We start from the raw sequence: 26,293 nt of genomic DNA, 5'->3' as shown, positions 1-26,293 counted from the left end.
GCAATCAACTGGAACTAAGGGATAGTGAACAGATAAATCTATGAGGAGATTAAAGTTGGTGCAATAATATCATCTATTGGAGATAGGGTACGTCATGGGAGACCTACCATATACAATATCAGATGAGGGTTGCAGGGGAAAACAATTGCATACACAGGGCTGAGATTTGGCAGAGTGGGAGACGTACCATATACAATATCAGATGAGGGTTGCAGGGGAAAACAATTGCAAACAATCTCATGTCCCATTGGCATCATTGCTGCTAAACCAAATTCTGTGTCCTGTCCTATAGCCTTACCCTGCACTCCTAAACCCAAACACCATGTCCTGTCTCATTGTCCTAATCATCACAGCTAGACACAACATCCATGAACTGTCTTATTCCATTGTCATGTACCCAACTTCCATGTGCTACCTCTTTGTCATCATTGCTGCTAAATTCTGCGTCCTGTCCTATAGCCCTACTCCTAAACCCAAACACCATGTCCTGTCCTAGTTTCACCACATTCCATGTCCTCTCCCATGGTCCTCATTATCAGTGCAAAACCCAACATCCATCTTCTGTTCAATCATTGCTGCTAAACCAAATTCCATGTTCTGTCCTATGGCCCTACCCCGCACTGCTAAACCCAACTACCAAATTTTGTCTCATTGTCCTCATCATCACAGTTAGACCCAACATCTGTCTCCTGTCCCATTATCATCATTGCTGTTAAAGCCAACCTCCAAATCTTGTCTCCTTGTCCTCATCATCACAACTAACTAAACCCAACATCCATGTCCTGTCTCATTCCATAGTCCTGAACCCAAATTCCATATACTCTCTCAGTGTCCTCCTCATTGCTGCCCAACCCATATTACTTGTCCTGTGCCATTGTCCCCATCCTCAGAGCTAAACCCAACATCCCACTCCATTGTCCTAACTACTTCTAAATTTCTATGTCCTGTTCCATTGGTCTCATTGTTCTTAAACCCAAATACCATGTCCTGTCCTAGTTCTTCCTAACCAATAAACCCAAATTCCATGTCCTGTCCCATTATTCTCCTTGTTACAACTAAACCCAGCTACCATGTTCTGCCTTAGTTCTTCCCCACTAATAAACCCAAATTCCATGTCCTGTCCCATTATTCTCATCATTACAACTAAACCCAGCTACCACGTACTATCCCGTTGTTCTTACAATTACTACTAAAACCAACCTCCATGGCCTTTCTTGTTGTCTTTCTTATTAATGTGAATCTCATGTTCCTTGTCCTATTCCATTATCTCCATCATCATGGCTAAACCCAACATCCATGTTCTGTCCCATTGTCCTCATCATCACTGATAAACCTACCTTTCATTCTCTGATCCCTCTTAGCTGTCATTTGAAAAGGTGTCCTTTTGCAAAATGCACTCTCACCTTTTTACATTGGATCACCAGAGCAAATACAGGGGACGACATTACCCAATGAAGGCACAGACAGCAATAAACTCAAAACAAAGAGTGCTCTTTATGCCATTTGTTTCAGTCAGTTGCATTACATGCATTTGACATGCATTGCTAATAAGTACTATGTAGTATGCATTTAGCATACAAGGATATCGTGCATGTGAATGCAGAAAATGTTATGGTGCTGTACTTTCTAACCTGTGCATGCACCAAATTAAACACATTTATTTATTTATTATTTAGTTTAAAAACATTGTGTATATGCTCATTGTTAGCATAATTAAATTTTATTATGAAATTGTTCATTATCCTCCTCCATCTCAGAAACTGTTAGGCATTTAGTAGGTGCAACCAATGTTGGGAAAAAATCCATAAAATAATATAGGGAAGATTGAGATGCAGTATATTTGTAATCCTTCAAATCATGCAACAAACATTTGTTCATATGTGAACCAGATTCTTGTACTTTGTGACTGTACTAAACTTTGGTCAATTTAGTAGTAAGCTACAGATAGAATTTAGGGGGAACAAAAAAAAATAGTTAATTTTTTCATGAAAATAATGAAATGTATTGTTAATTTGGCTGATTTTCTCCAAACTCTCTCTAATTTAATTCTCTGCAGATCTGAGATCATAATGAGAGACCAAATCGTCTCACATTGTGTGTCAGCCAGGCTTCACTGCATTGAAAAATAACACAATGATTTCCTTCCATGTTCAGTTCAACAGAATTTGCAGAGCTGGACAAACAATGTCTGATACTGTTTTAAATGAACAAGACATAACTGCAAATCATTTGCAATTGATAACAATTTACTTACCTGTATTTTACTTATGCAAAAAAAAAAAGTACTGAGAACAAAATGATGAGTTCCCTTTTTAACTTTTCTTTTTGAAAATGCTAATTGCAAAGAATGATTGTTGTAGCAGCTTCAGTAGTTAATAGCTGGAGAGGATACACTTTCATCAGTGAAGCTAGGTGATCCAGCTAACCTGGAATGGATTTGCTCAAAGTCATTTGCTATTTGCTAGCAAATGTTTTGCATACTGGACCAGATCCATTTCAGGTTTGCTGGATCACCCAGCTTCACAAATAAAAGTGTATTTCCTCCAGCCTTGGAGCTTTATAAAATCAGGCCCGATGACCCAGAAAATACTGCAGCTAGAAGCAGCCAGGTCTGCCCAGGTTTTGGTCAAAGCAGTCCTAAAAGTGCTGATTAAAGTCCACAGTGAAATATATCCTGGTAAAGTTTGCTGTAAGTTAAAATTATAGTAAATTTTTAATGTTATACTCACAGACACACACTTTAATATTTTAGTGCATTAGCAATGCAATCCCCCTACAATGCAAATGTTTGAAATCCCCTTTTCGATGCAAATGTTTGAAGAGTATCTCATCTGCCCTAATACATATCAGAGACTGCAAACAAAAGTTTTACATATAGAATAACAAAAAATGTAATACCGTAATTTTCCTTTCCGAGCTGCTCCTTGCCAGCATACAAATGGATAATCACTCAGAAAAATAGAAATTTTAATAATGACCATAATTTTTAATTCCTATATTATTAGAAGTAGGAGGACTCCTGAAGATAACAGAGAAGGGGGTTATATTTATAAAACAGGGAATCTGACATTTCCAATCTTTCAGATCCATGTGTTTCAATGCAAGTAAGTGATTCCCACCAGGGAATATTTAAGGAAATATCAGATTCCCTAGTTTTTAAATAAAGCCAAAAGTATACACAGGAAAACCATCTATTTCTCAAATCTTTTGTATACTACCCTGTACTAACTCCTCACTTATTAAACATGTATATGATGCATGACGACAGCAACACCGTACAAATCTAAATAGCAAAAATGTCAGCACTTGCAGTTCTTTGAAAATCCCTTTTGCTAGGCTGGAATGGAATCACATTTTCTGACGGGAGCACAATACAATAAGTATTTTTGTACTTCATAAACAGATATAACAAAATACATTCAACGGTGCATTCAAAAAGAAACTTTCCTGGTTTAATGGAGCATGCTATACAGTGATGTTGCTAGATGTCACCTCCGGTATCAGGAACTAGTCTACAAGTTAAGCCGCATACACACGTGCAATAATAGTCGTTAGAAAGGATCTTTCACGATCCTTTCCAACGACTATTCTTGCACGATGCATTAACGAGTGCTGTACATACAGCACCATCTTGCTCTATGCAGAGTGGAGCGGGAGAGTGACGGAGCGGCACCCCGCTACGCGCTCTCCCCCTTCACTTGCATTACGATCGTTCGTCGTGCATCGTCCGTGGATCCGCCAGGACGTACACCAGGACGTACGTAGCTTTATTGTTGCCGTGGAAAGCCATATTTGTTTAGGGGACAAAGCTTTGGGGACAAAGCTATGAGTCACACTCAAAACTACCAGTGGTTTACATGGATTTAAAAGTTTTTTTAATAATAAACTGGGAATGACAATATTAATGAAGAAAAATACAGAGGAAGAATAAACAGAAAAAGCGTGGTACTCCCAGACAGCCTAATAAAAAAAGTAATAAATATTACAATTTAACATTAAGCAAATGTAACAGTATCAGTTATGACATTGTAAGCACGTTCTATAATATAAAAGAAAACAAAGTAGTCAAAGTATAGAAGATAAAAAAACATATAAAAGAAAGTGATCCAGACGAGCCATGGTAAAAATAGCAATATGTATCAAAATCAAATATGTAGCAAAATTATCATTGTCACTGTGTTTTAGTAGCCACATTGTATATCGTACAAGAAAACAAAGTAAGCAGTGCAGCAAAAAATAAAGAAAGAAATTATGGGAAGGGAGAACAAGACAAGAAGAAGGAAAAAAGGGGAGGCAGGACAGGGAGACTTAGCCAGTCAGAAACAGATAGAAGAGACCTTGGAAAGTCAGGAAGAAAATCACATAGTGAGGAGGGTATGATCAATAGAAGGTGTAGAGAATTCCCAGACCCAGGGTGACCAGATCTTGTGAAACTGTTTCATTGAGTCATTAAGTTGAGCAGATTGTTTTTACTGGAGATCCAGGAGACTCTGCTGTGAACATTATGGGAAGGGTTAATAGGCGAGTTATTTTTGCAGCTGTGTTAGACAAGATGGAATTGAGGGAATGACAGCATGGTAGGCTTGTGACCAAGTAAAGCCAGTATGGGTTCTTTAAGGATAAAGTGTTGAAAAAGAAACCATAGGAGTGAGAAGACCTGCGTCCAATAGTCAGATGCCACCAGACATTCCCACCAAATGTGCATAAAGGAGCCCAGCTGTGAGCAGTTTGCGGAGGAATCTACAGAAAATTTAGCAACCCTAACAGGTACCAAGTACCAACAGGACAGCAGTTTATAATTAGCCTCCAGGGCATGAGAATTAACAGAGCAGGACTTATTATAAAATCAAATATGCAACCAATCTTCACCTAGGTCTTTGCGCCATTTTTGAACATAGGAAGAGATTACACCCCTAGAGTTAGGGTTATCTATGCATATCTGTTCAAACCAGGTAAAGTAATAGGCAAAAGAAGGAAGATGTACATTTTTAGGTATAAAATTCCTGAAGGTAATGATAGTATTCAGTAGGAGGGAGATGATAAAAACTGCGTAGATATGAAAATAAGTGAATGCCAGAGAGCGCAAAAAGATTGTGAAGACGCAATAGACCTGGGAGAGTAAGTGTATTTAATACCCGGGAAGGCCGGGTTGTAAATAAACTAAAGAATTTGATGATGTGGAGAGAGAAGGCCACTTTTGTATTTGAAGCGATCCCACAATCCCAAGGAATGAGCCGTGGTTGGAGGTAATCGAGTGGGCCTTTCTCCAGAGTTAAGTCGGAGAAGGTTGTCAATGTTAGGATGAGGTAATAAAGCCTCTTCTATACAGACCAAAGGGGTTTCTCAGAAGAAGCATGATATCTAGGAAGAGGAGCAAGTTGACTTGCCAAGTAATAGTTGTCCATATGTGGGAGGCCTTGACCTTCTCACAGGTTAGGTAGGTATAGGGTGTGAGCGGGTATACAATTGGTTTTCGAGGCACTGTCCCTTCTGCAATAAAAAAAAACACCTGTCTGCCTGACTGCAGTATTTTAAATACGCTCACTTGTCCCTTTCTGTTGCGGGCATATCATTCTCCTGGGATACCTGGCAAATCTCGGTATGAAACAAGTAGCTGCACATGCGCAATAAAAAAACAGATTTTTTTTCTACAGAACTAATTAATGTTCAGCTTTACGTAACATTAAAATCCATAATACCAGAAGTGACAACCCCCCAGATTGCAACTTTAAAGTGGAACTAAACTCATTTGTTCATTTGTTAATGGAAATTATCACAAAAGATTGTTTTCAGCGTCAAACTGAAATGTGTTATATTTATTAGGCCTGATTCACACCCAGCATACATAGCATGTTCTACTTAAAGCCAGACTTTTATTACAATAGAAAATGAAACTTACCTTTATTTCCACAGAGCCCTCGATGCATCCACAATCAGCTTCCATTTGGTTCGGTGCCGTCCTGGATGACTCCTTTGTCCCGGTGTGAGCGTCCACCTTGCGCGTGCAAGATTGGGTGACTGTAAATGTGAAAAAAAATGCTGACCTGTGTGTATATATACCAGGAGGCTCTGGGCTTCCAATCACAGGAGGGAAGGACCTTACCCATTTTATTAAAAAAAGAAAGTAATTGGAAAAAACACATTTTTGATTTGTATAAAAGAGTTATCTACTCTATTATATAAAGTAAAAATTGTAGTGATACCGTGTTTCCCCGAAAATAAGACACTGTCTTATATTTTTTTTGGCTCCCAAAAACACACTAGGTCTTATTTTCAGGGGATGTCTTATTTTTCCATGAAGAAGACTACAGTACACATTTATTGTTGAAAGTCACTCATGATCACTCATTAGGTCTTATTTTCGGGGTAGGTCTTATATTAGGGCAGGTTTACAAAATTGTGCTAGGTCTTACTTTCGGGGTAGGTCTTATTTTCGGGGAAACACGGTAGGTCCATTTTAAAAGCAGCACACTTGTATTTCTTTTCATTACCTCTTCTCCTCTCCATCCCCCTTCTTCCTTCATCCTAGTTTGTAAAAACAATAGAAAACAATTGGCCTTACCAATAATAATAATAATAATAAAAATAATGGTTACAATATTATATATGTTCTTTAATCTCAGGAAAAATGTGTTTATGGGCAGATTGCTGCCCCAACTAATGATCTTGGACCTGTTCTCTTAACAGCTATTCTCCAAAGTTATGTAAACACATGTCATTGTTATTATGCTGTGTTTTATACTTTTTGCTTTATCTTTGATATCTGAAATCCCATAATAAAAATTATTTGAAAACAAAAAGCAGTGCACTAAACACAGCATGCTTCAGAGTGCTTTAGGACTAAACAAAATAAAATGTTTGGGCATCTTCTGTAGAATAAAATGCAAACCAATACAATACAATACATCATATTGTACAATTTTAAAAACATGCAGTTAGATTAATTGGCTTCCTCCCAAAATTGGCCTTAGACTGTATTATTGACGTATGACGGTTGGGACATTAGATTGTGAGCCCCTTTGAGGGACAGCTAGTGACATGAAAATGGACTTTGTACAGCGCTGTGTAATTTGTTGGCGCTATATACTGTGTAGTAGTAATATTAATAATAAATACATTTTTAAAAAATCACAAGCAGGTGGTAGCCTTGAAAGATTATTTATTACTGTTAATAACGACTATAAACTGTTACTACATCGTTTTAGCCGTTTTGGCTCACTTTAAATGTTTTTAGCTGATTAAAACTGAAATATGAATTTTTTAACGACTACTAAACTGAACCATTAGTTCAAACGTACCAACTACGTTCAATACTTTATTTATTTGAGTACGGACACTCTACATCATTCTGATACCGAACCGATATTTATGTTCAAGCTGTTTTTGTGCACTTTGAATATATTTGGCTGTTTTAAATCGAAAGTTGAATTAGTCACAAATTTAAATTAGTCCACAGCAAAATGGCTGCCGTGGTAGCCCTACGCCGAAAAAATACGGACACTGTAACCATGTTGTATACTTTTTTTAAATCTCCTTCAACCGGAAGTTGAACGGAACTACTACTGACGTCATCACAGCTCTTCCATTCGCTGGTCTGAGCTCGCCGCTAGAGGTCCACTCGCGCCTTGTTGTGTGCTATGAGGGGGAAGCGCTGTGCATGGAGCAGCATTTGAACGTCATTTACCGGAAGACGTTATCGAATAGGGAAGTTGCAAATGTACCGGGAAGCGGCTGTGGTATGTGACCTCGTGACTGTAATTTTGGGCTGTGTAGGCCTCGCTGCCTCTGCCCTGTAGCGTGGGGTGGTGAGGGCTCATGGAGGCTTGTGGGGTGGAAGTGTCTGGAAGCTCCGGGGTTGTGGTGCTCGGCGCCGGTCATAAATGCCGATCTGTGGGCTCTGTGCTACTTTATAACAAGTGTAAGGAACTCGATGTCCCCCAATGATGAGCAAATCCTAATTCCAGCAGTTTGTGCCAGGGGGTTCCCTAAATCTTTATTGGTGTATCTGGTTAAAAACCCAGTAAAAATATGTTGAATCTTTTGCTTCAAAACAAAAGCTCCTCAATTTGTTATTATTAGAAAGTAGAAAAGCCAGGCAAGGCAGCATGCAGATAGTTTGCTGTGTGGAAGCAGTGGTCTCTCTGCAGAGTTTCGTCACAGTCAGGACTCTCCTCTCTCATGTGCTTTCTGATTTAGATAGAACTCCGCAGGAAGCATAGATCCCCTCTACACAGTGCCGGCGGGGCAGCGGTGTTTGTGCTCAAGCAGTGTCTGATTTCTATTAAATAGTTATAAAAAATATTGTAAGACTGCTTACATTTTAATATGGAGCACCATGAATGTATTTAGCTGGTTTGTTTGCTTTAAAGTGAGATTTGTTTCAAACTTTTGTGGCCATCTCTTCCGGCTCCAGCACCATTCTCTTTGACCATGGGGTGGCTGCTGCTGCGGAAGCTCCAGGAGAGTTTTATATGCCAGCAGAGATCTTGTTTGGAGAGAAGGGAAGTGTTTGCTTGGTCTCTCATTCTCGTGGCAGGTTTGTTGCTGCGTTGTATAGCTGATAGCTCCAGGTTTCTATACCAGGCACAAAATAAGTTTTACACTGGAGTTGCTTTACTAAAGGAGTTTAGTCTGTTCACTTAGCAATATGAATTATTCTCAGTGCTCAACCCAGATTTTTTTTTAAGCTAGGTGGGAAGAAATTGTAGTTGGGTGGCAGCCCCTGTATTGTGATGACCCAACTCCTCCTCAGTAATCACCCAAAAACAGGCGCAGGGTTCTCCCCAGGCACTTTTAGCTGGGCGTATCACCCGGCACTTTTCAGCACCCACCCGGCTGTTTTTGGGTGGTTACCAAAGAGTTTGGTCACAATACAGGGGCTGCCACCCACCTAAAATTTCTTCCCACCCGGCTTTAAAAAAATTCTGGGTTAAGCACTGAGGCGGATGGTTACTGAAAAGTGCTGGGTAGCCAGCCGCCCAGCTAAAAGGGGCCGGGGAGAACACTGCATTCTGCTAGGAAATTTTCAGTTAGCTTAGTTATTAAAAAGTAACCCTGCTGACTTTCGCTGTTCGTTGTGCAAACAATAATCAGGATTGGGTATCTTTGGATGGATTGTTAACCACATTTACTAAGCTAAAAAAAGATAATTCACCTTATTGTGATATGCAGCCAACATTGACATTCATTCATTAAGGCTACGTACACACATCAGATGATTCTCATCTGATTATCTTTTCAGGGCTGGTATCAGATGAGAATCTGGCATGTGTACAGCGATTGTCCAACGTCATGGATCTGTCCTGGTGGATCCACAAACAACAAAAGATCGCAATACAAGTGAAGGGGAGAGCGCACAGGGGGTTGCCGCTACATCGTTCTCCCCATCCGCTCTCCATAGAGCAGAACGGTGCTATATGTACAAAGCTCACTCATGCATCTTTCGTTTTTTTGTCCTTGAAAAGGGTTGTGAAAGATCCTTTCCAATGACAAAAATTAATCGTGTGTAGTTAGAGATCAGTGGTGTTCAGATGTTGGGTGGAAAAGGTCAAAAATTCCCACAATGACCTTTATTGGACTGAAGGGTCACCCATCATAAGGAAAAAAAGTGTGGAATGGGAGGGTGCCAGTCTATATGGCTGGGTGCAGTCTTTGCTTTGACCTCTTCAGTACCTGCCCCCATTCAATCTGATAGTTTACATGGACGGCAGCTTCTAATAGATGACCGCATAAGCTGCCATTGTGCACCCTTCTCATAACAGAAATGTCACCTGGAGCACCTTCATGTCTTTTCATATGAAGCAGATTTTGTTTTATGTATTATTTCTTTAGGGGCTAGAGTATGCTAGGACAGGAAGAGTGGTACAGGTGTTATCATCCAGGGAAAATAAGAGGGAAGAAGACTGGAAATAAAATAAATGCAGCCACTTCACAGGACATGTGTGCTGGAATACATTAAACTTTTATTCTTAGGTTTGGAATCATTATCCTGAGCCTCCCAGCCACTCAGAGATGTCACAGAATGTAACAATGTATGTTTTAGGTATTATTTTCATTAAACAGTATTTATAGAGCGCCAATATATTATGCATTGCTGTACATTAAATAGGTGGTGTTCATGAATAAATTGTAGAGAGGGAGTTAGCAGAGAACTTTTATCCCATGTCGCTGAGCTTTATACAAGTCTGTAACAGTGCTGATGCTGCATTCTGGATGCAGAAAGATTTACCAAATAGACTTGCTGATATTGCTGGACGGAGGTTATGCAGATGTGGTGGCTGAAAAAGCTGCAGTGGAGATGTAAAAGTCCCATGAAACATATAGAGCTCCAGTTACTGTGGGAAGTATGAAAAGTTGTAAGGGAAGGACAGGAACTACAGAGACCATGAAATAAGCTTCACACAGCAAACCCTCACAGTAATTCTACCCAAAACTGATAGGCTGACTTGTGTGATCTGGATGACCCACACACAGCTTCTCTTCCTGTGCTGGAGTTCATGTAAAAGGTATGAGAAATCTATCAGTCAGAGAACATTATATTGGTAGAGCCAGTGCCGGGTTCTTATGTTGGGAGTCGGCAAGGGATAAAAGGCTAAAATAGCAAACATTTAAAATGTTCACTTGTTCATCAATATGGCAGTACAAGTCTATGGGTGGTACTTTCTAGTTTAGAATTTTGCAGAGTTTGTTTTTGAATAGCAGACATATTCAGACATATTCTTGCACACTCTGTAGTTAGCAGTTCATCTTAGAGAAACTGCTAAACTTGCAGGGGTCCTCGAATAGAGGATTGTTTTATGTTACACCACTGGGGCTAACTATGTTATTGTGGTAGTCAGACCTCCCCAGTTGGCATTCTGATCAAACAATAACATTGTCATATCTCAATATATGCAAAGCAGTAGCCAATTAAGATCTGGTTTGACAACTCACTGCAAGTATTTTTGTTAAGGCTTTAAAGCAGAACTTAACCCTGCGCATACCCATCTGTCCGCATTCCGTCACAGGCATCGCTATCTTCTCCTTTTTTTCCTCTTCTGCATTCCATTTGGACAGTCTGAGAAGATGTAACTCCCTTTCAGGGATGTAGGATTTCTAAGTCAGTCCCAGCACCCGCAGAGAAGGCCAGGATTGCTGGGTATCCCTGCCAACCAAGTGAATTTTGACAGCTGGGTGGTGATCAGAATATGTATTACAGCGGGACATTGCTTGTCCTTTCCTGCAATTAGGACCTGACTGATGTCAAATTTTTATATGTTTACAAAGTTACTGTGTGTGTTGTCACAACTGCAAAGTAAAACAAAAACACAAGCTTGAAATATGTGCCTGTATGTTTTCACCAATATTGTGTACATTCTTTGGTTATTTGGTGTCTTTTCAATACTTTTTACTGCAAACAAATGTGGCCTGCACTTGCATTCTTGGCTCCGTGGTTTATATATAATTGTTTTTTTTTCTTCATTATAGACTGAACGTATTATTCCGGAAAGTGAACCTCAAGCAGAAAACAGTCTAGAGAAAGAAGGCGAGATTACTTGGAACTGTGTTGCTTACTAAGCATGGCTTTACAAGAGCCGAGAAAGGCTAGATCGCTCAGCCTTGCAGGAATTGCCCAAATCTCCAATGATATCTCCAGGAAGTTCTTGGATCGCAGCGATCTGTCCAGACTCTTACGAATTGCTTCAAATTTCCTTAAAGACCATACTCAGGTGTTGGTGGAACTGGATGGCTTCTTCCTTCATGATCCAAGTGCCAAAATCAAGCTGGTGTTTGTGGAGGACACTGTTTTGGTGAAGAACATTTTTGTTATGTCCTCTTCTATGCAGGAACTTGCTCTAAGGTCACCTGAAAACCTATATGTTGATCTACAAACCAACATTGGCCCAGGGCTGAACTTATACAGCGTGTCTTGTGAGGATGAGTCTGGTTGGAACATGTGTGCTAGTTGTATATCAAAAACCAACAACCACGACACAATAAGGTTTCTCATCGTTTCTGTTTTGCAAAGTATACCAAAAATGAAAGCTCAGATCAAATCTATCACCATTCATCCCGACATCCCAGATTTCAAAGACTTGGTTAACCTTGTACCAAATGCCACTGTCAAGCATTGCATGTCACTAATTGTCAGAGTGATAGAAGGGAAAATTGCTCATTTACCACCCCCTACTCAGTCACAAATTAAAAGTGTCTTACAAGCCCTGTGTTTTTCTCGTTCCATAAAAATATACAATCGTCACCTCAATGAATTGAAAGCTTTATGTCCAGCAGATGTCTATCAATACTACATTGACACGTGGCATCCTAGCAGAAAGGAGTGGTGTACAAAGGACAGCAAAAGAATAAAAACTGAAAAATCATTGTATTCCTACTCTGGAGCTCTACAATACACACTTTCAACAAAAATGGGAATTTTGCCATCACTGTACCAGTGCCTCCGTGTCATTTTGAACGAGACCCTCGAATTACAGAGTGTACCGGATACTATACTTGATGTCTATACTGATCCTGTGCCTATTACTCCAACAACAACAGAAACTGCTACAACTACTACTGCTACTTCTACTTCTGAAGAGGTAAAGTATAAAAACATTTATTACTACATGTAAGTAATAAACTATAATAAACTAGTAGTAACTAATGTAAGATTGCAGTGTTCTCCCCAGCCCATTTTAGCTGGGTTCACCACCTGGCACTTTCCAGTAACCACCCAGCTGTTTGTGGCTGTTTACTGAAGAGCTGGATCACAGTACAACAGGGACTACCACCCACCTACAATTTCTTCACACCCAGCCTAAAAAATATTCCTGGGTTGAACACTGGATTGGTTGCATGGCTAGTTGGCAAGGAGTTCAGCCACTTTGTAATAACCTACCCCTACCTGAGGTAGACATAGCAGCAAGAACCTACCCTACCATTTCATTTGGGATGGGGTGTTAAAGGCTTGCTAGGTATTGGAAAGCTTTTTTTCTTTTTTTTTTTTTTTTTTTTTTAAATATGTTCTTTCGTGGAAAATAGTGTTTATATATGCATTCTCTATGTGTAGAGTCTGCCGGTGGTTTTCTCTATTTCTGAATGAACACTAGAGGGCAGCCAAGCAGCTTCCTAACTATAAGAACCTCCTGTCTTCTGCTATTATGAAGATGGTTTCAGGGACACCAAACAATATTTTCCTTTATAGCTATGCATTACTACTGTAAAAAAAAAGTATTACAATCTAGGTGTATTAAGCGATGGTTGTTTTTACACAACAAAATTGGGACTACACTGGTCTGAGCCTTCAGTGATTTGCCGATCAAGCTCTAAGGAAGGAAAAATAATTAAATAAAGTTACTTGCTGTCTCATTTTTAAGAACTGACATGTTTAAAAAAAGTACAACCTTTTAAACTTATACATGGTGTTGTAAATGAAACATTGATTATAAATTAAAGTGAAATAAACCCCAGATTTAAACATTGAGATTTTTATATTTTAGCAGGTTTGTGAGGAAGATACAAAAAATGAACTGGAGCAAATGGAATTTTACAGCTGGGATGATTTTCAGTCGTTTTTGAACATTTGGTGTGAAGAACAAAAAGTACTATTTGTTATTCGCAATTCTGTGCCCTTGAGCAGTGAGGATATGAGCCCAGAGGTAATGCAGAATCTGAAGTACAGTATGGTGAACCTTGGGTGCAGCAGCTACACCAGGTAACTATGTTCTTTGTGTTCCATGTGGATTATTGGCTGATGGTTGCTTGGATTCCCTACCTGTTTCTTAAATGCCTGGGGCAGTGAGATCTCCTGTCTACATTCTGCTCCCGCTTCTCCTACTTAGAAGTTTCTGTTTTTACTATAGCAAATGGAATCCCATTCCTCTTCTCTTGTTGGAGCTTTAGTATTAGAAGTTCAAAGGAAAAATGAATGGAGCAAGGGACATTAAGATTGCTGTGCTCAAAACTGTTAACCAGATGGTGGAGATGTTTCTCCAGGATATCCAATGCATCTATTAAAAATTTAAATGCCAATAAGTAGACTGTAAAATGCGAAGAGCACTGCCAGGGCAGCTAAGGCCCTCCCTGGGGTCTATAGTTTTGTGGCTGATTAGAGTTATGATTCAATACACTGCGATACTGTATGCAAGGTAATATATAGCTGTTTTTTTTATTTTTGTAATACTATTTAAGAATTCTGCAGTGATGCATCTTGGTACTTTTTCTACAGCCCCCACAGCCATAAAAATCCAGATATTGGCCAGTATGGCAGCACTATTGCTTGAAAACAATAGATTTCCTCTGGTCCTATTACACCGCATTGGGAGGGCCAGTGATTGTTGAACTTATAGCAGACCTAAACTCAAAATTTTTACTTTAAATAAAAGGGTAGACAACCTTTTTTTTTTTTTTAAAGGGTGCAGCACCTCCCCTATCTGTCTTGATCGCCACAATGGGGATTTCTGTTCTAAAATATAAGAAGCAATGCAATCTCAGTAACACAATATTTTATTGCTCAAATGCATTGATATTTTCTTACACCCTTAAGTGATATCAGGTTTTCCCAACTTGCAAAAAAAGCTATTTTGTTTTTTTCAATTACTATTAATTTTCCAAGTTCCTTTGTCTGTTCAAGTCATCATGGTTGTATTGGGGTTTTTGTTTCTGGGTTACATTTTATTTCATTTCATTTCTTTTATGTTTCTCTTTAACAGGAAGCGCTGTCCAGCTACTATTCAGCTGCGACTGGGTCCTGAAATGGACAAACTCATAATCACCAAGACTGACCTTCATCATAGCCATGACTCAGAGATAGACCTTCCATCTCGTTTTACAAGAAAACCTGAATCCTTTGTGGAAGCCCCAGCAATATTTTTTGAAATGTCTGATAAATTTATGGACAGAGCTGATTTGACAAAGCTTCTACGTTTACACTTTCCATTTGGCAGGGAATCACAGTTTCTGGATGAACTGGAATCACTTTTTAATACCGATCCTGGCGCTAAGGTGAAATTGACTTACGCTGATGAAAAATTTACAGTGAGAAATCTATTCTTGATGACAACTGGCATGCAGAATTTGCTGCTGCATTTTTCAGAAAACATATTTATTGCCTTCCTTCCAAGTTTAAATCAGGAATTTTCTTTGTATTCTGCCTTCTGTCAAGATGAAAATTTTACCTGGCGGGTCTGTGCTCATTGTATTGCCAGGAAAACCTCTGCAGAGCACTTACAGTTTGTCATGCTTTCTCTTTTGCAAGCCTACCCTAATTTAAACACGCAGCTAAAGTGTTTGACACTGAGCCCAGACATTCAGATCTATTCGGACACGCAGGCTCTGCTTCCCAATATCACAATAAAGCATTGCTTACCATTGATGTTTGAATACATGCATCGTAAAATTTCATTCTTGAGTCAAATGGAGCAGTCTCAGATTAAGAATTTGCTTGTCAACCTCGCTCAAGTTTCCTCAACTGACACATACACACAGTATCTTAATGACTTGAAGGCTGCCTGTCCTGATGAAGTGTTTCAGTACTATTTTGACAGCTTTCATCCAAGTTGGAATTCATGGTCTGGGAAGGACAGTCAAACACTTGACGCAGAAAACACACTTTGTGATTTTGTAAAAATCTTTCAACAAGATCTAAGGACACATTTAGGAACAATGCCTTCTTTAAGCCAATGCCTGCATGCCATACTAACTGAAGATCAGGCTCATGATCAGGAACCTTCAGAATCAAGCAATACATGTGCAATGGATGAAAGCACCTCTACCTGTGAAACAGATAATGTATGCACACTGAACACACAGGAGGAGGATTGTGTAACCTTGGAGGTAATTACTCCTGCTGTTCCTAATAAGGTACTATTTCTACTTATACTAATATCTATATATCTAATACAACTTTCTTAATGGTGGTGGTGGTTGTGAGATTTTGCTTCTCTCCCAGTCACCTTCCATTGGCCTATATATTTGCTGTTAAAAATCAGCTCTTGGCAACAGCTATCATTTACTAGTACAAAATGCTGAAGTGAGTAAATTGTTTGCAGTGGGTTGTCAGAGGGGGGTTTAGCCAGGGTAGACACATTTGCAGACAATAATTACTTACATATTAAAATCTCTCGTAATGGTTGCAATTAGGGCAGATTTGTACCTGTCTGTTCAAGTTTTCCCACAGATGATAGGGGTGACCAATAAACTAAGATTCCTATTAGGCAACTTGTGACCTCACAATAAAGTCTGTCTTACCTTATCAGCTCTGCACTAAACCTTGTCCGCACTATCCACATGCAATGCTTTATTCCCATTCCAACATAGGAAATTTAGGAAAGCATGACAGCACCTTGATGTGGTTTGTACTTAAGGTTAAGGCTAACCCTTTGACTAGGTACTGTTAGTAGGAGGTTGTTCCTTGCCCCCTGGGGGAGAGGCAGAGCTATTAGAAGCTAACCATGTGCAGATACAGTAGCACTTACAGCTCCCAGATCATAAGTGTCTTACTACACCCATTTGTTAATTCGTGCCTCCACGCACTTCCTCTGCCTATTCATTGGCAAAGTGCAGCCATGAGGTGACGCTGGGAATTCAGAGTTTCAGGGACACACAGTACCTATTTTATGTAATAGAGTCTGTTCCAGTGTATCTAGCAGATGGGAATGTGGCTGCCATTATACATCCCCACAGTAGCTCAGTGGTTCTTAAACACACTTATTTCAGTAAGACATTTATTGCTGTTCAGAAGTCAATCAAAATAAAAAATCACTGTGCTTTGAGTTGGGCAGGGATCAATGAATGGAAGGGTTTGTACAATGTAATCAAAATGAAATGCATAAGTTTATTGAGAAGGTGGTTTGTCGTTTCACTGTTTCTGTTTTTTAGAGCTTTAGCAATCTGCTTCATATGCCACAGGTTACTAAAGACATTTTGTTTTACAGGAATGTGAAGACATTGCAGAAATGCAATTAAATGGCAGGGAGTTTCAAAGCTGGGATGACTTTAGTCTTTTCCTGCAAGAATGGAGTAAAGAAAAATACATTCTGCGTTCATCAACTTCACTCACAGAAGAGGGCAGCAATGAAGAACTTCAGACTAGAAACTCTGCAGAAAGCTTAAAGTACAGCTGGGCACAACTTTCCTGCAATTGGTATGATATGTCCTAATTTTCTTAATAGCTGAAAGGAAATACGTAACAAGATTGCAAAGCACACCTTTTACATTATATTTACCTTATAACACTGCAAATCCTTCAAATTTAAAGAAGTGTTCTCACTGTCTTAGTCTGTAACCCTGAAAAGCCAAGTTCTTCAGCCACTTAAAATGCCAGCAGGCACAAGATTTAGCTATAACGTTAAAAGTAACCCTAAAACTAAAAGCAATCTCTCAGAAAGGTTGATCATAAACACATTCTCTACCTGGTTACTTTAGGTGACACAATGGGCCTCAGTGTTCTCCCCCAACCCTTTTAGCTGCACCACCCAGGACTTCTCAGTGACCACCCGGCTGTTTTGGGTGGTTACAGAGGAGTTGGGCCATAATACAGGGGCTGCCACCCTTTCTTACCACCTGGCTAAAAGACAAATCTGGGTTCAACACTGGTCCTGATTTAATAAAACTCTCCAAGGCAGTAGAGGATACACTTTTATCGGTGAAGCTTGATGATCCAGCAAACCTGGAATGGATCTAGTATTTGAAAACATTTGCTAACAAAGAGGAGACAGAAGACCCAACTTCACTGATAAGTGTATCTTCTCCAGCATTGGGAAGCTACAATAAATCAGGCCCAATGTGTGTATTTTAGTATTCTGTTGTCTGTTGTTTATAAATATAGCTAAATAACTGCTTTAACTGCTAAATATTTAGAATTATGACTTCTGCTGCTGAAATATTTTTGGATGCTTTTTTGTGTTTGTTACAATCCTAGTTGTAACCCCCTTTGAGCAATTAGGAGTTATTCAGTAGCCAATATAAGTGCATTCTATGGACAAAGCTAACAACCTAGGAGTAGAAATTGGGGGACAGTTGACAATAATAACAGCCTTCTGTGTTAGGCTAGGACACACACCTAAAATTGTTGCTGGAAATGGTTGTTAGTGATCATTTCTAGCATCAGGAGCATGAGAAGTGCTATGTAGACTGTATTGGTACTGTTCAGTTCGCTGTGGAGAGGGAAGGCTGTCCTTCCTATTGTAAGAGCTGTTGTTTTGCACTCAGTTGTTTAGCAGTCTGGCTGGTGGATCACTAAATGGCGTTGGGACCATTTTGCCAATGCAGTGTTCGACCCAAAAATGTTTTTAAGCCAGGTGAGAAGAAAATGTGGGCCAGTGGAAGCCCTGTATTGTGACCCAACTCCTCAGTAAGCACCCAAAAACAGCCGGGTAGGTACTAAAAAGTACCGGGTGGTGTGCCCGGCTAAAAGGTCCTGAAAGAGAGAATACTGCAATGCAAGAATAAAACCTAAAGTCTGTACTTGGATTTAGGTGTGTGTAATACAATATTATCCAACCTAATTTATTATTACAATCTCCTTCTCTAAAACTCAAAGATTATGAACATCAAACAAGTATATAAGCAAGTATATAAGTTATACAATAAATGTATATTTTTATTTTGTATAGATAACCAGTTTAGTCTAAAGTCTTTTCCCTGTGAATAAAAATGTAACAGGATTCAAAGGATTGAGAAGAAAAATATTTTTCTTTCTTTTCAGGAAAAACTGCCCAGCATTTGTGGAGCTGTCACTGAATCCCCAAAAAGACAAACTTATTGTCACACAAAGCAGCGTTAATCATGTCCACACCATGGAAGATCCCACCGATGCTCCTCCAGAGAAGAAATTTAAGCCCTCATCTGCGGTAGGTTTACCAGCACAAGTGGCTAACAACATATCTAAGAAATTTCTGGAACCAAGTGATTTAAAAAGACTTCTCCGATTCCGCTCTGGTGCGTTTGAAGACCGGACACAAGTTCTGGGAGAGCTTCAGTCGCTTTTTTTTTCTGACCCGGATGCCAAAGTCAAGCTGGTGTTTGTGGAGGATAAATTACATGTGAAGAAAATCTTTCTGATGACCTCTGCTATGAGAGAACGAGCTCAAAATCACCCTGAGAATCTCTTCATTGATTTTTTCAAGGAATTCAGCCCAAGTTTTAACTTGTACACAATTTTCTGTGATGTGAAGGGAGAAGGGTGGTCTCCTTGTGCTTACTGCATTGCAAAAAAACAGGTGGAGGGGGTCATTCCCTTTCTGACAGGTTTGCTTTGTGAGATCATTCCCACATTAAGTAAAAAAGTGAAACATTTAACATTCAACCCTGATATTCTAGAGCCAATTAACCTGGAAAGTCGTTTACCACACGCCCATGTGAGATATTGTATGCAGGCTGTATTAAATCTTTTGTACAGTCGCATATCCTTCCTTGATACTGTGTCTGAGGCCCAAATCAAGAACTTCCTCCATATCATTTCTCAGACATGTTCAGTTAAGGTCTATGACCGATATCTGAATGACCTGAAGGCTATTTGTCCAGCTGAAGTGTTTCAGTATTACTATGACACATGGCACCCTCGCAGGAAAATGTGGGTAAAGAAGGATAACAGGACTGAGGAGTCTGAGAGGAATTTATATGATTTGGTTTCTGCGAATCATGCAAAGCTCAAAGCAGAAGTCGGCTTTATGCCCTCTTTGTATCAATGTCTGTGTTCTGTACTTGGCAGTAAAGTGAAGAGCTCAGCCGACGGGCTTCACCTTCAGAATGCTGACATTGCATCGTTTTGTGATTATGAGAAATCTGATCTGTCACCTACATCAAATCAGCAGGTAAATGCAAACAAAATGTAAACTTTTTAGAAGTCTGTTCATCTTGAAGTTTTACAAATTGCCACGATACAGCTTTTTCCTTAATTAATGTTTTTTTTTTTATTTTAGTGAATATTGTAATAACTTACTGATTTGTGTTTTATTTTGCTTTTTAGCATGATCATTTTTTACAGAGTTTTATTCTAATATGTTAATGTATAGCCTGGTTTTCTACTGGTTTGCCACTAGAAGGCATCTTTTTTTCCCCAAAAGAGAATTTAACATATTTTTAGAAATGTACATCATAAAGGAAACCTTTTATTAAAGCTTTTTTCTTGTCTACCTATGCTGACTATCCTTGTCTATAATTGCTGACGTCTCCTGAAAATGCTAGTTGTTTGTGGTTTTAATACTTTTGACTCACTGACCTGGGACAAGTATGTGGATTTGGGCCTTTGCGCACTTCTACACTGTTTTGGGGGTCAGTGATTTAAAAAATACTCAAAAGAATGCCAACTACAAAAAGGATTACAGATGCCTACTGGATTTGTATGTGCGTTTTACTTGTGTTTACTGAAAGTTCATATGTACTTGTACATATTATTATTTGGTTTCTGTATCGGTCTGGTTTTTGGTTCCACATTTATTTTTCTGATTTGAAGGACTAAGTCAGTGTTTCTTAGCCAGGGTTCCTCCAGAGGTTCCTTGAGAAAGTAGCAATTTGTGACTTCCTGGTCAGTTTAGCTGACACCAGTTGTCTTGTTTTGGCTATTTGTAAGGGTGACATTCTTCCCACTGACCAGCTATGTGAGAGCCATTTTTTCCACTGGCTACTATGCTAATATACTATAAGCTGTGAATATAGTAATTATAGCAAGAGTTCCCTAAAAACCTGAAAGTTATTCCAAGGGGTTCTTCCTTGTTGGAAATAAACACTGGTCTAAGTTATAGACATTTCCTAAATGTTGCCCCTCATATTTAATGCCTGTACAAATCTACACCTGGACAGTGACTAAAGTCTTATTCACACAATTTAGTTGTTGGTACTTGAGCCTGTGGCCTAACCGATTACTGGTAACTTCCATATTACCTAAGACGGCAAACCTAATAGATTGCTTCAGGTTTCCTGGCACAATGTTGGCCCTTCAGGCTGTATTAATAGACCCATAAGTCTGTGCTTTCTTATATCACATTCATTGACCAGGACTAAACGTAGTAGCTTAGTAGGAGTTTTGTGCTATCTGTCAGGGAGGTCCTTGCTGTGCATAGTTGTTGGTAGATGTAAATTTTGATTATATAGCGATATTGTAACATGTTGTGAGTTTCATTTGATATTCACTAGTCTACAGAATTACTGACTTTAACTGTTTAAAGAGTTCATATTTAATTTATTTTTTGTTTGTGAAGGGACAAGATACTCTTGTTAATGAAGAAACTCCCAACACAACTGCTTCCTCTGAAAATTCAACAGATGAGGTACAATGCTGTTTACTAAACATACCTATTAAGTGAACAAATACATTTTTTTAAATAAACTACAAAGTCCTTGTGTGTCTTTGTATAGTACTTGTAAGGTTAGGAAGACTGTGCTACTAAGTGGTGGGACTTCCCTGCTCTAAACTCCATTTTAACAGCTCTGACTAAGGCTTCAAGGTGGCCACTCTTTGTGAGGCCAGAGAACCAACATATATATTGTTTCCAACATATATCTGAAATGACCAATCCTTCTCCCTGTACAGAAGAACTTCTTGCGAGCCCTCTAAAGTAAAGGCTTTTCTTTGGAGATTTACAAACACTGCAGCTCCCTGTACCACTCCACTGTACCTGGGTGCATTGATTATTGGCATTGTCTGATCTGTGGTGGATAAACCTAAGTTGACAATGTTTCTATAACTGCAGAAGTGTAACAACTTTTTTTGGTCCAGTGCTTTAAGGAGGCTGACAACGCCATGAGACAATCAGAGGATATTTAGTAATATTGCCACCCAAATAGTCTTAGAAGTACATTCATTTGTTCTAAGTTAATGGATCAAGTTCAGCTATTTGTTTAGCTACCTGTTTCCTAAAATACTGATTTTTTTTTTTTTATAACAAATGCAATACGTGTAAAATGGTAATGTATAGAACAAAAAGGGAGAAACGGTGGACAGTGGGTTTCTTGGCAATAGGTTATTATTGAAAGGTTGTTGAACAAAACTTTTTTTCACTTTATATTAGAATACAATTTTTTTGAGGTATGCCAGCCTCCTTCAAAGTATTTTTAAAGGGATAAGAAACTAGACAGGTATTTCTAACCGTTTTAGGTAATCACAAAGCATTTCTATTAATTAAAGGTCCTGCTGAAGCAATTTGTATTTGTTTCATGAGTCTCCTAATCCCGACATGTTTCACCTACTATTGGTATGCATAATAACTATTCATATGAATAAAATAAACTACATACATTATATCATATTGTGTGTTGATTTATGTTGTAGTATGATGCATATATAAAAAGATTCAGCTATTACCCTTTCCCCCCAATACTTAAAATGGTAATTGTTAAATTCAATACATGCAAAACACTGAGATTTTTGTTCTATTTTCTATTTTGTATTTTTGTAATTTCATCTCCCATCTGTTCCAACAGAAGCAAACGGACCAAATGTGTTAACTGACACTTCGTTTGAATCATGTCCATCCTGCGCTTGCTGTGTTTTCTGGTTGATCTGAAGCATGAATGGAGTCTCATCCCTGAACATGATCATGGCATTGGGCTTGTCAGGTCACCTGACACACAGTTTCTGATTTACTGTTAACTTTCTACAAGTCTTTCTCCTCTCTATAGTCAGTATTTTGGGAGTGCATGTAAATATAGATTGTTTTCCAGATGCTGTTGTTGGAGTCTTTCTTTAACCTTAGAAACAATGATGTTTTTATTACAAATTCAATGCTAATATGTGAAGTTACAGTAGGGACTATTTCATGTAAATATTTGCTTTTATTCAAACTTTTAGTAAGGCACATCTTATGCTATGCATAGGTGTTCCTGGGAATAAAAATGTTTAGTATTTTCTCCTAAAATTTTATTTAAGTGTTGCTTTTTCCAATATTAAAGAAAAGTTTATATTTTACAAGTAAATTAATCATGACTGATATTATATGCCTGGTCTTTAAAGAAAGAGTGTATTTTCCGTATTTGTTTTGATTCATTTTAGTAAAATTCACCTTAAAGTAATTTTGTTATACAATTTTCACATTTTATATGCTTCCTGTTTTGTCTTGTCATGCTCATATCTCATACACCTAAATGCTTCTCTACAATCTACCGTATTTATTCGAGTATAACGCGCAAAATTTTATACCAAAAAAAGAAATCAAAGTTTGGGTGCGCGTTATAAACGAGGGCTGGGGTGGCGACGCTGGATGAGCACAGGGGGACCAGGTAAGTGAAAAATCTCGGGCTTAACCATCCTTGCAATTTGTTTTTGCCCGAGCGAAGGTCCGGCTTAACTGCAAGGAGGTTAATAAATGCAATTCGGACAGATGTTTTTCTCAACATATTCTTAGGAAGTGTGGTGTCAGTTACTGTATAAAATCCTCATTGTGAGTTAATCACAAACAAAGCAAAAAACAAACAAAAACTTTATGGAGCCTAGGGATTCATTAACTTCTGGACAAAGCTGTGCTTTGATATGCAAAAAGAAATAACTGCAGAGTTTGTCTTGGTCATTAAAGAGTTACACAAGGCTGCAGAAAGAGCTCACCACCTAAAATCACCCACAACCTCAGTTGTGTTTAGCAAAAGATTTTTTCTGCAAGTCATCCAACCCCCCTTTCCCCATTTCAAGCCTCCATTCTGCACACAGCGAGCAGGGTAGCCTGTTTGTGTCTAGAAGGCGTCTGTATGTCGGATGTCCTTAACCTGGGGACTACCTGTACAATAAAATACTTTCTCTCTGAAAAGATTCTCATTTCAAAATGTAGCCATTGATAGACTTTTTCCCCTGATCCAGTGACCTCTCATAATTGTGTTTCTTTCATGTAAATTGAGCAATAACAGATTCAACAAAAAAAATGATTTTGCTTGATAAATTATTTTTCTTCCCCCGATGTAATAGGTAGAAGTATTTCAGTTCTCTTAGAATTTAAAAAGAAGGAAATGTTTTTCCTTTTAATATTAGCACAGTGCCTGTAAAACAGACAACAAGTACCATGATGGACTCATTCATTAACATGACTGCTATACTTTATCAAGTTCAGTTATGAGATTGTGCTGATGAAGAGGACAAGTAAGATCTTCTCTCACATCTTGGTCCTATCTATACAAATCGGATTATTTTTTATCAGAATCCTTCATCAATGCTATAAGACCAAATCTAATTTGAGAAACAACAATGTTGTTTTAGGATGGGCCTTAAGTAACACCTATTTGTAGGAGAAAGATTTAGGCTCCCAATACTGACCTATTGAAAACTGCTGCCTTGCCTAGGTCTCTCTCCAATTTACTACTTCAAACTTAATGAGGGGTCAAACAAGTAATCTTTACAGAAGACAAAGGACTGTTTCATCACCTGATGTTTTGTGTGGCACCCCTAAAACTGGGTGAGTTCCTTGTTGACCATCATTTGATATGTTCTGTTCCAAAGTATTGCAGTACCAATGTCTGGCCAAAACACTAACAGACCTATAGATTACAACACCATGAATTTGTATATGGAAGACAGGAATACCGACTTACTAAACAGAAAATAAGGGAATCTATCTGTAAAAATAGAGGAATTGGCTCATATAGGAAACCCCATTGGCAAATAATCTATTGCTCCAGATGAGATTTAGAACGTTAGGAATGCAGCCTGGATGCAAAAAATTGTTTGGATATAAGGGAGAGTTTGTATATGTTAGGTTTCCATTTTCCTTGTGGAGAAAAACGTAAAAAATGAATGCAAGAATACTAGGCTTTTATTATTTAAAACAGAAATCCCTCCCTGGTCTCACGCAATACACACTGGAGTAAAGAAATAGCAATAACTAACATTGCAGATGCATTTGCTCATAAAGGTTCATTTTAAAGTTTCTTCTCCAGAAGACAAAAGGGTTGATGTATGAGAAGTGTGAATTAAGAACAAAAAGTGTTTTTATTGCCAATCCAATCGATTTCTATCTGTCTTTTCTACACTACACAAACATGGGGAGAACATACAAACCTTTTGCGGACAGTGCCCTGACTGAGATTCAAATCTGTTACCCCAATGCTGCAAAGATCAGAGTGATAGCCACTGAAGTGATATAGTTAGCTGATTTATCTACATGTTAATAAAACAGAATTTAGAGCCTTACAGCTAATAACAGACCAATCCCATATGCTGGAGAAGACTGGAGAGCTACTGAGGAATTAGATGAAAAGTTCAGGTTAATGATTGTTTTCCTGCACTGCTGCCCTTATTCTTTCCTGACAGCATATATGCACCACACTGGTCACTAGAAGTATACAGACTAAACTTACAGATCTCCCGCTGCCTATCCCTGAATTAGCTGGAAGAGATTTAGATCTGGTCAGGAGATGAGTCCCCATGTTTTGCCTGGGACCCTGACATTCATAAAAAGTGTGCCCTGTTTTAAACTCTTGCAATATCACCCATAGCAGATGACCAAATCCCAGCTTTCACTCTCCCATATGAACTGGGAAGGTGAAGTATGGAAACAATTTTCTGTTCCCACATCTTTTCTTGATTCCAATTTATTTATATTTATGTAATTATTTAAACTTGACAAATGATCACATGCCATCCTACTAAGCAGGAGCGAGTTTCCTAATTCACGTGTGTGCAGATTGTCTGATTGTCTGACGTCTCTACTGCACAGGCCTGGACTTCTGATTACATGCCTGCGCATTGGGACCTGATTTTCTGATGACCCTACTGCACATGCGTGAAATTGTCATTTCTCACCTTTAGCCTTAAGTTTTATTTTTTGTTTGTGATTATACCTACATAGTTCACAAACTGCTTACATGTGTGGCCATCTTACAGATGCAGTTACTTTACAAACATACGTGACTTTATATAAAGACCTTGAATTATAGAACCTTCCACAACTTCTCATGAAATCAATAGATTTATCTGAAACAAACATACTCACTAAACCACACCATCCATGTGTGTATATCAGTATAAAGGCTGTGCACACTACATCACACAAAGTATATATATATATAATAGCTATGCACAATGCGTTGTGTATGTATGTACAGGCAGTCCCCGGGTTACATACGAGATAGAGACTGTAAGTTTGTTCTTAAGTTGAATTTGTATGTAAGTTGGAACACGCACATTATTTTCATGAATGCAATTAGGACAGATGTTTGTCTCTACATATTTTTAGGCAGCATGGTGTCAGTTATGCTGACACCATGTTAAACTTTATGGAGCCTAGACAAATATCACCTCTGGAGCAAGCTGTGCTTTGATATGCAAAAAGAAACAACTGCGTTTTTATATGCAAGAAGACTGAGTTTGTCTTGGTCATTAAAGAGTTACAAGATG

The 26,293-nt window shown here is 38.7% G+C and overlaps 1 protein-coding gene across 4 annotated transcripts; it reads left to right on the top strand.

Moving 5' to 3' along the window:
* The first annotated feature begins 7,576 nt into the window (after positions 1-7,576).
* On the top strand, positions 7,577-22,986 carry LOC140340474 (uncharacterized). Of its 4 annotated transcripts, none has more exons than XM_072425704.1 (8): positions 7,577-7,736; positions 11,467-12,575; positions 13,479-13,690; positions 14,688-15,837; positions 16,911-17,119; positions 18,683-19,790; positions 21,177-21,245; positions 22,399-22,986. In XM_072425704.1, the coding sequence occupies exons 2-8, from the start codon at positions 11,559-11,561 to the stop codon at positions 22,420-22,422; spliced, it is 3,789 nt and encodes a 1,262-aa protein (XP_072281805.1). In that variant the 5' UTR covers positions 7,577-7,736; positions 11,467-11,558; the 3' UTR covers positions 22,423-22,986. The 4 variants fall into 4 exon arrangements, with proteins under 4 accessions (XP_072281805.1, XP_072281806.1, XP_072281803.1 ...); XM_072425705.1 differs by having other exon boundaries at positions 13,476-13,690; positions 14,688-15,810; XM_072425702.1 differs by having other exon boundaries at positions 13,476-13,690.
* The last annotated feature ends 3,307 nt before the right edge of the window (positions 22,987-26,293 follow it).

The sequence above is a fragment of the Pyxicephalus adspersus genome, chromosome 11 (genome assembly GCF_032062135.1).
Source record: "Pyxicephalus adspersus chromosome 11, UCB_Pads_2.0, whole genome shotgun sequence".
In the NCBI taxonomy this organism is placed as follows: Eukaryota; Metazoa; Chordata; class Amphibia; order Anura; family Pyxicephalidae; genus Pyxicephalus; species Pyxicephalus adspersus.
This window is presented reverse-complemented; position numbering and strand designations above follow the sequence as displayed.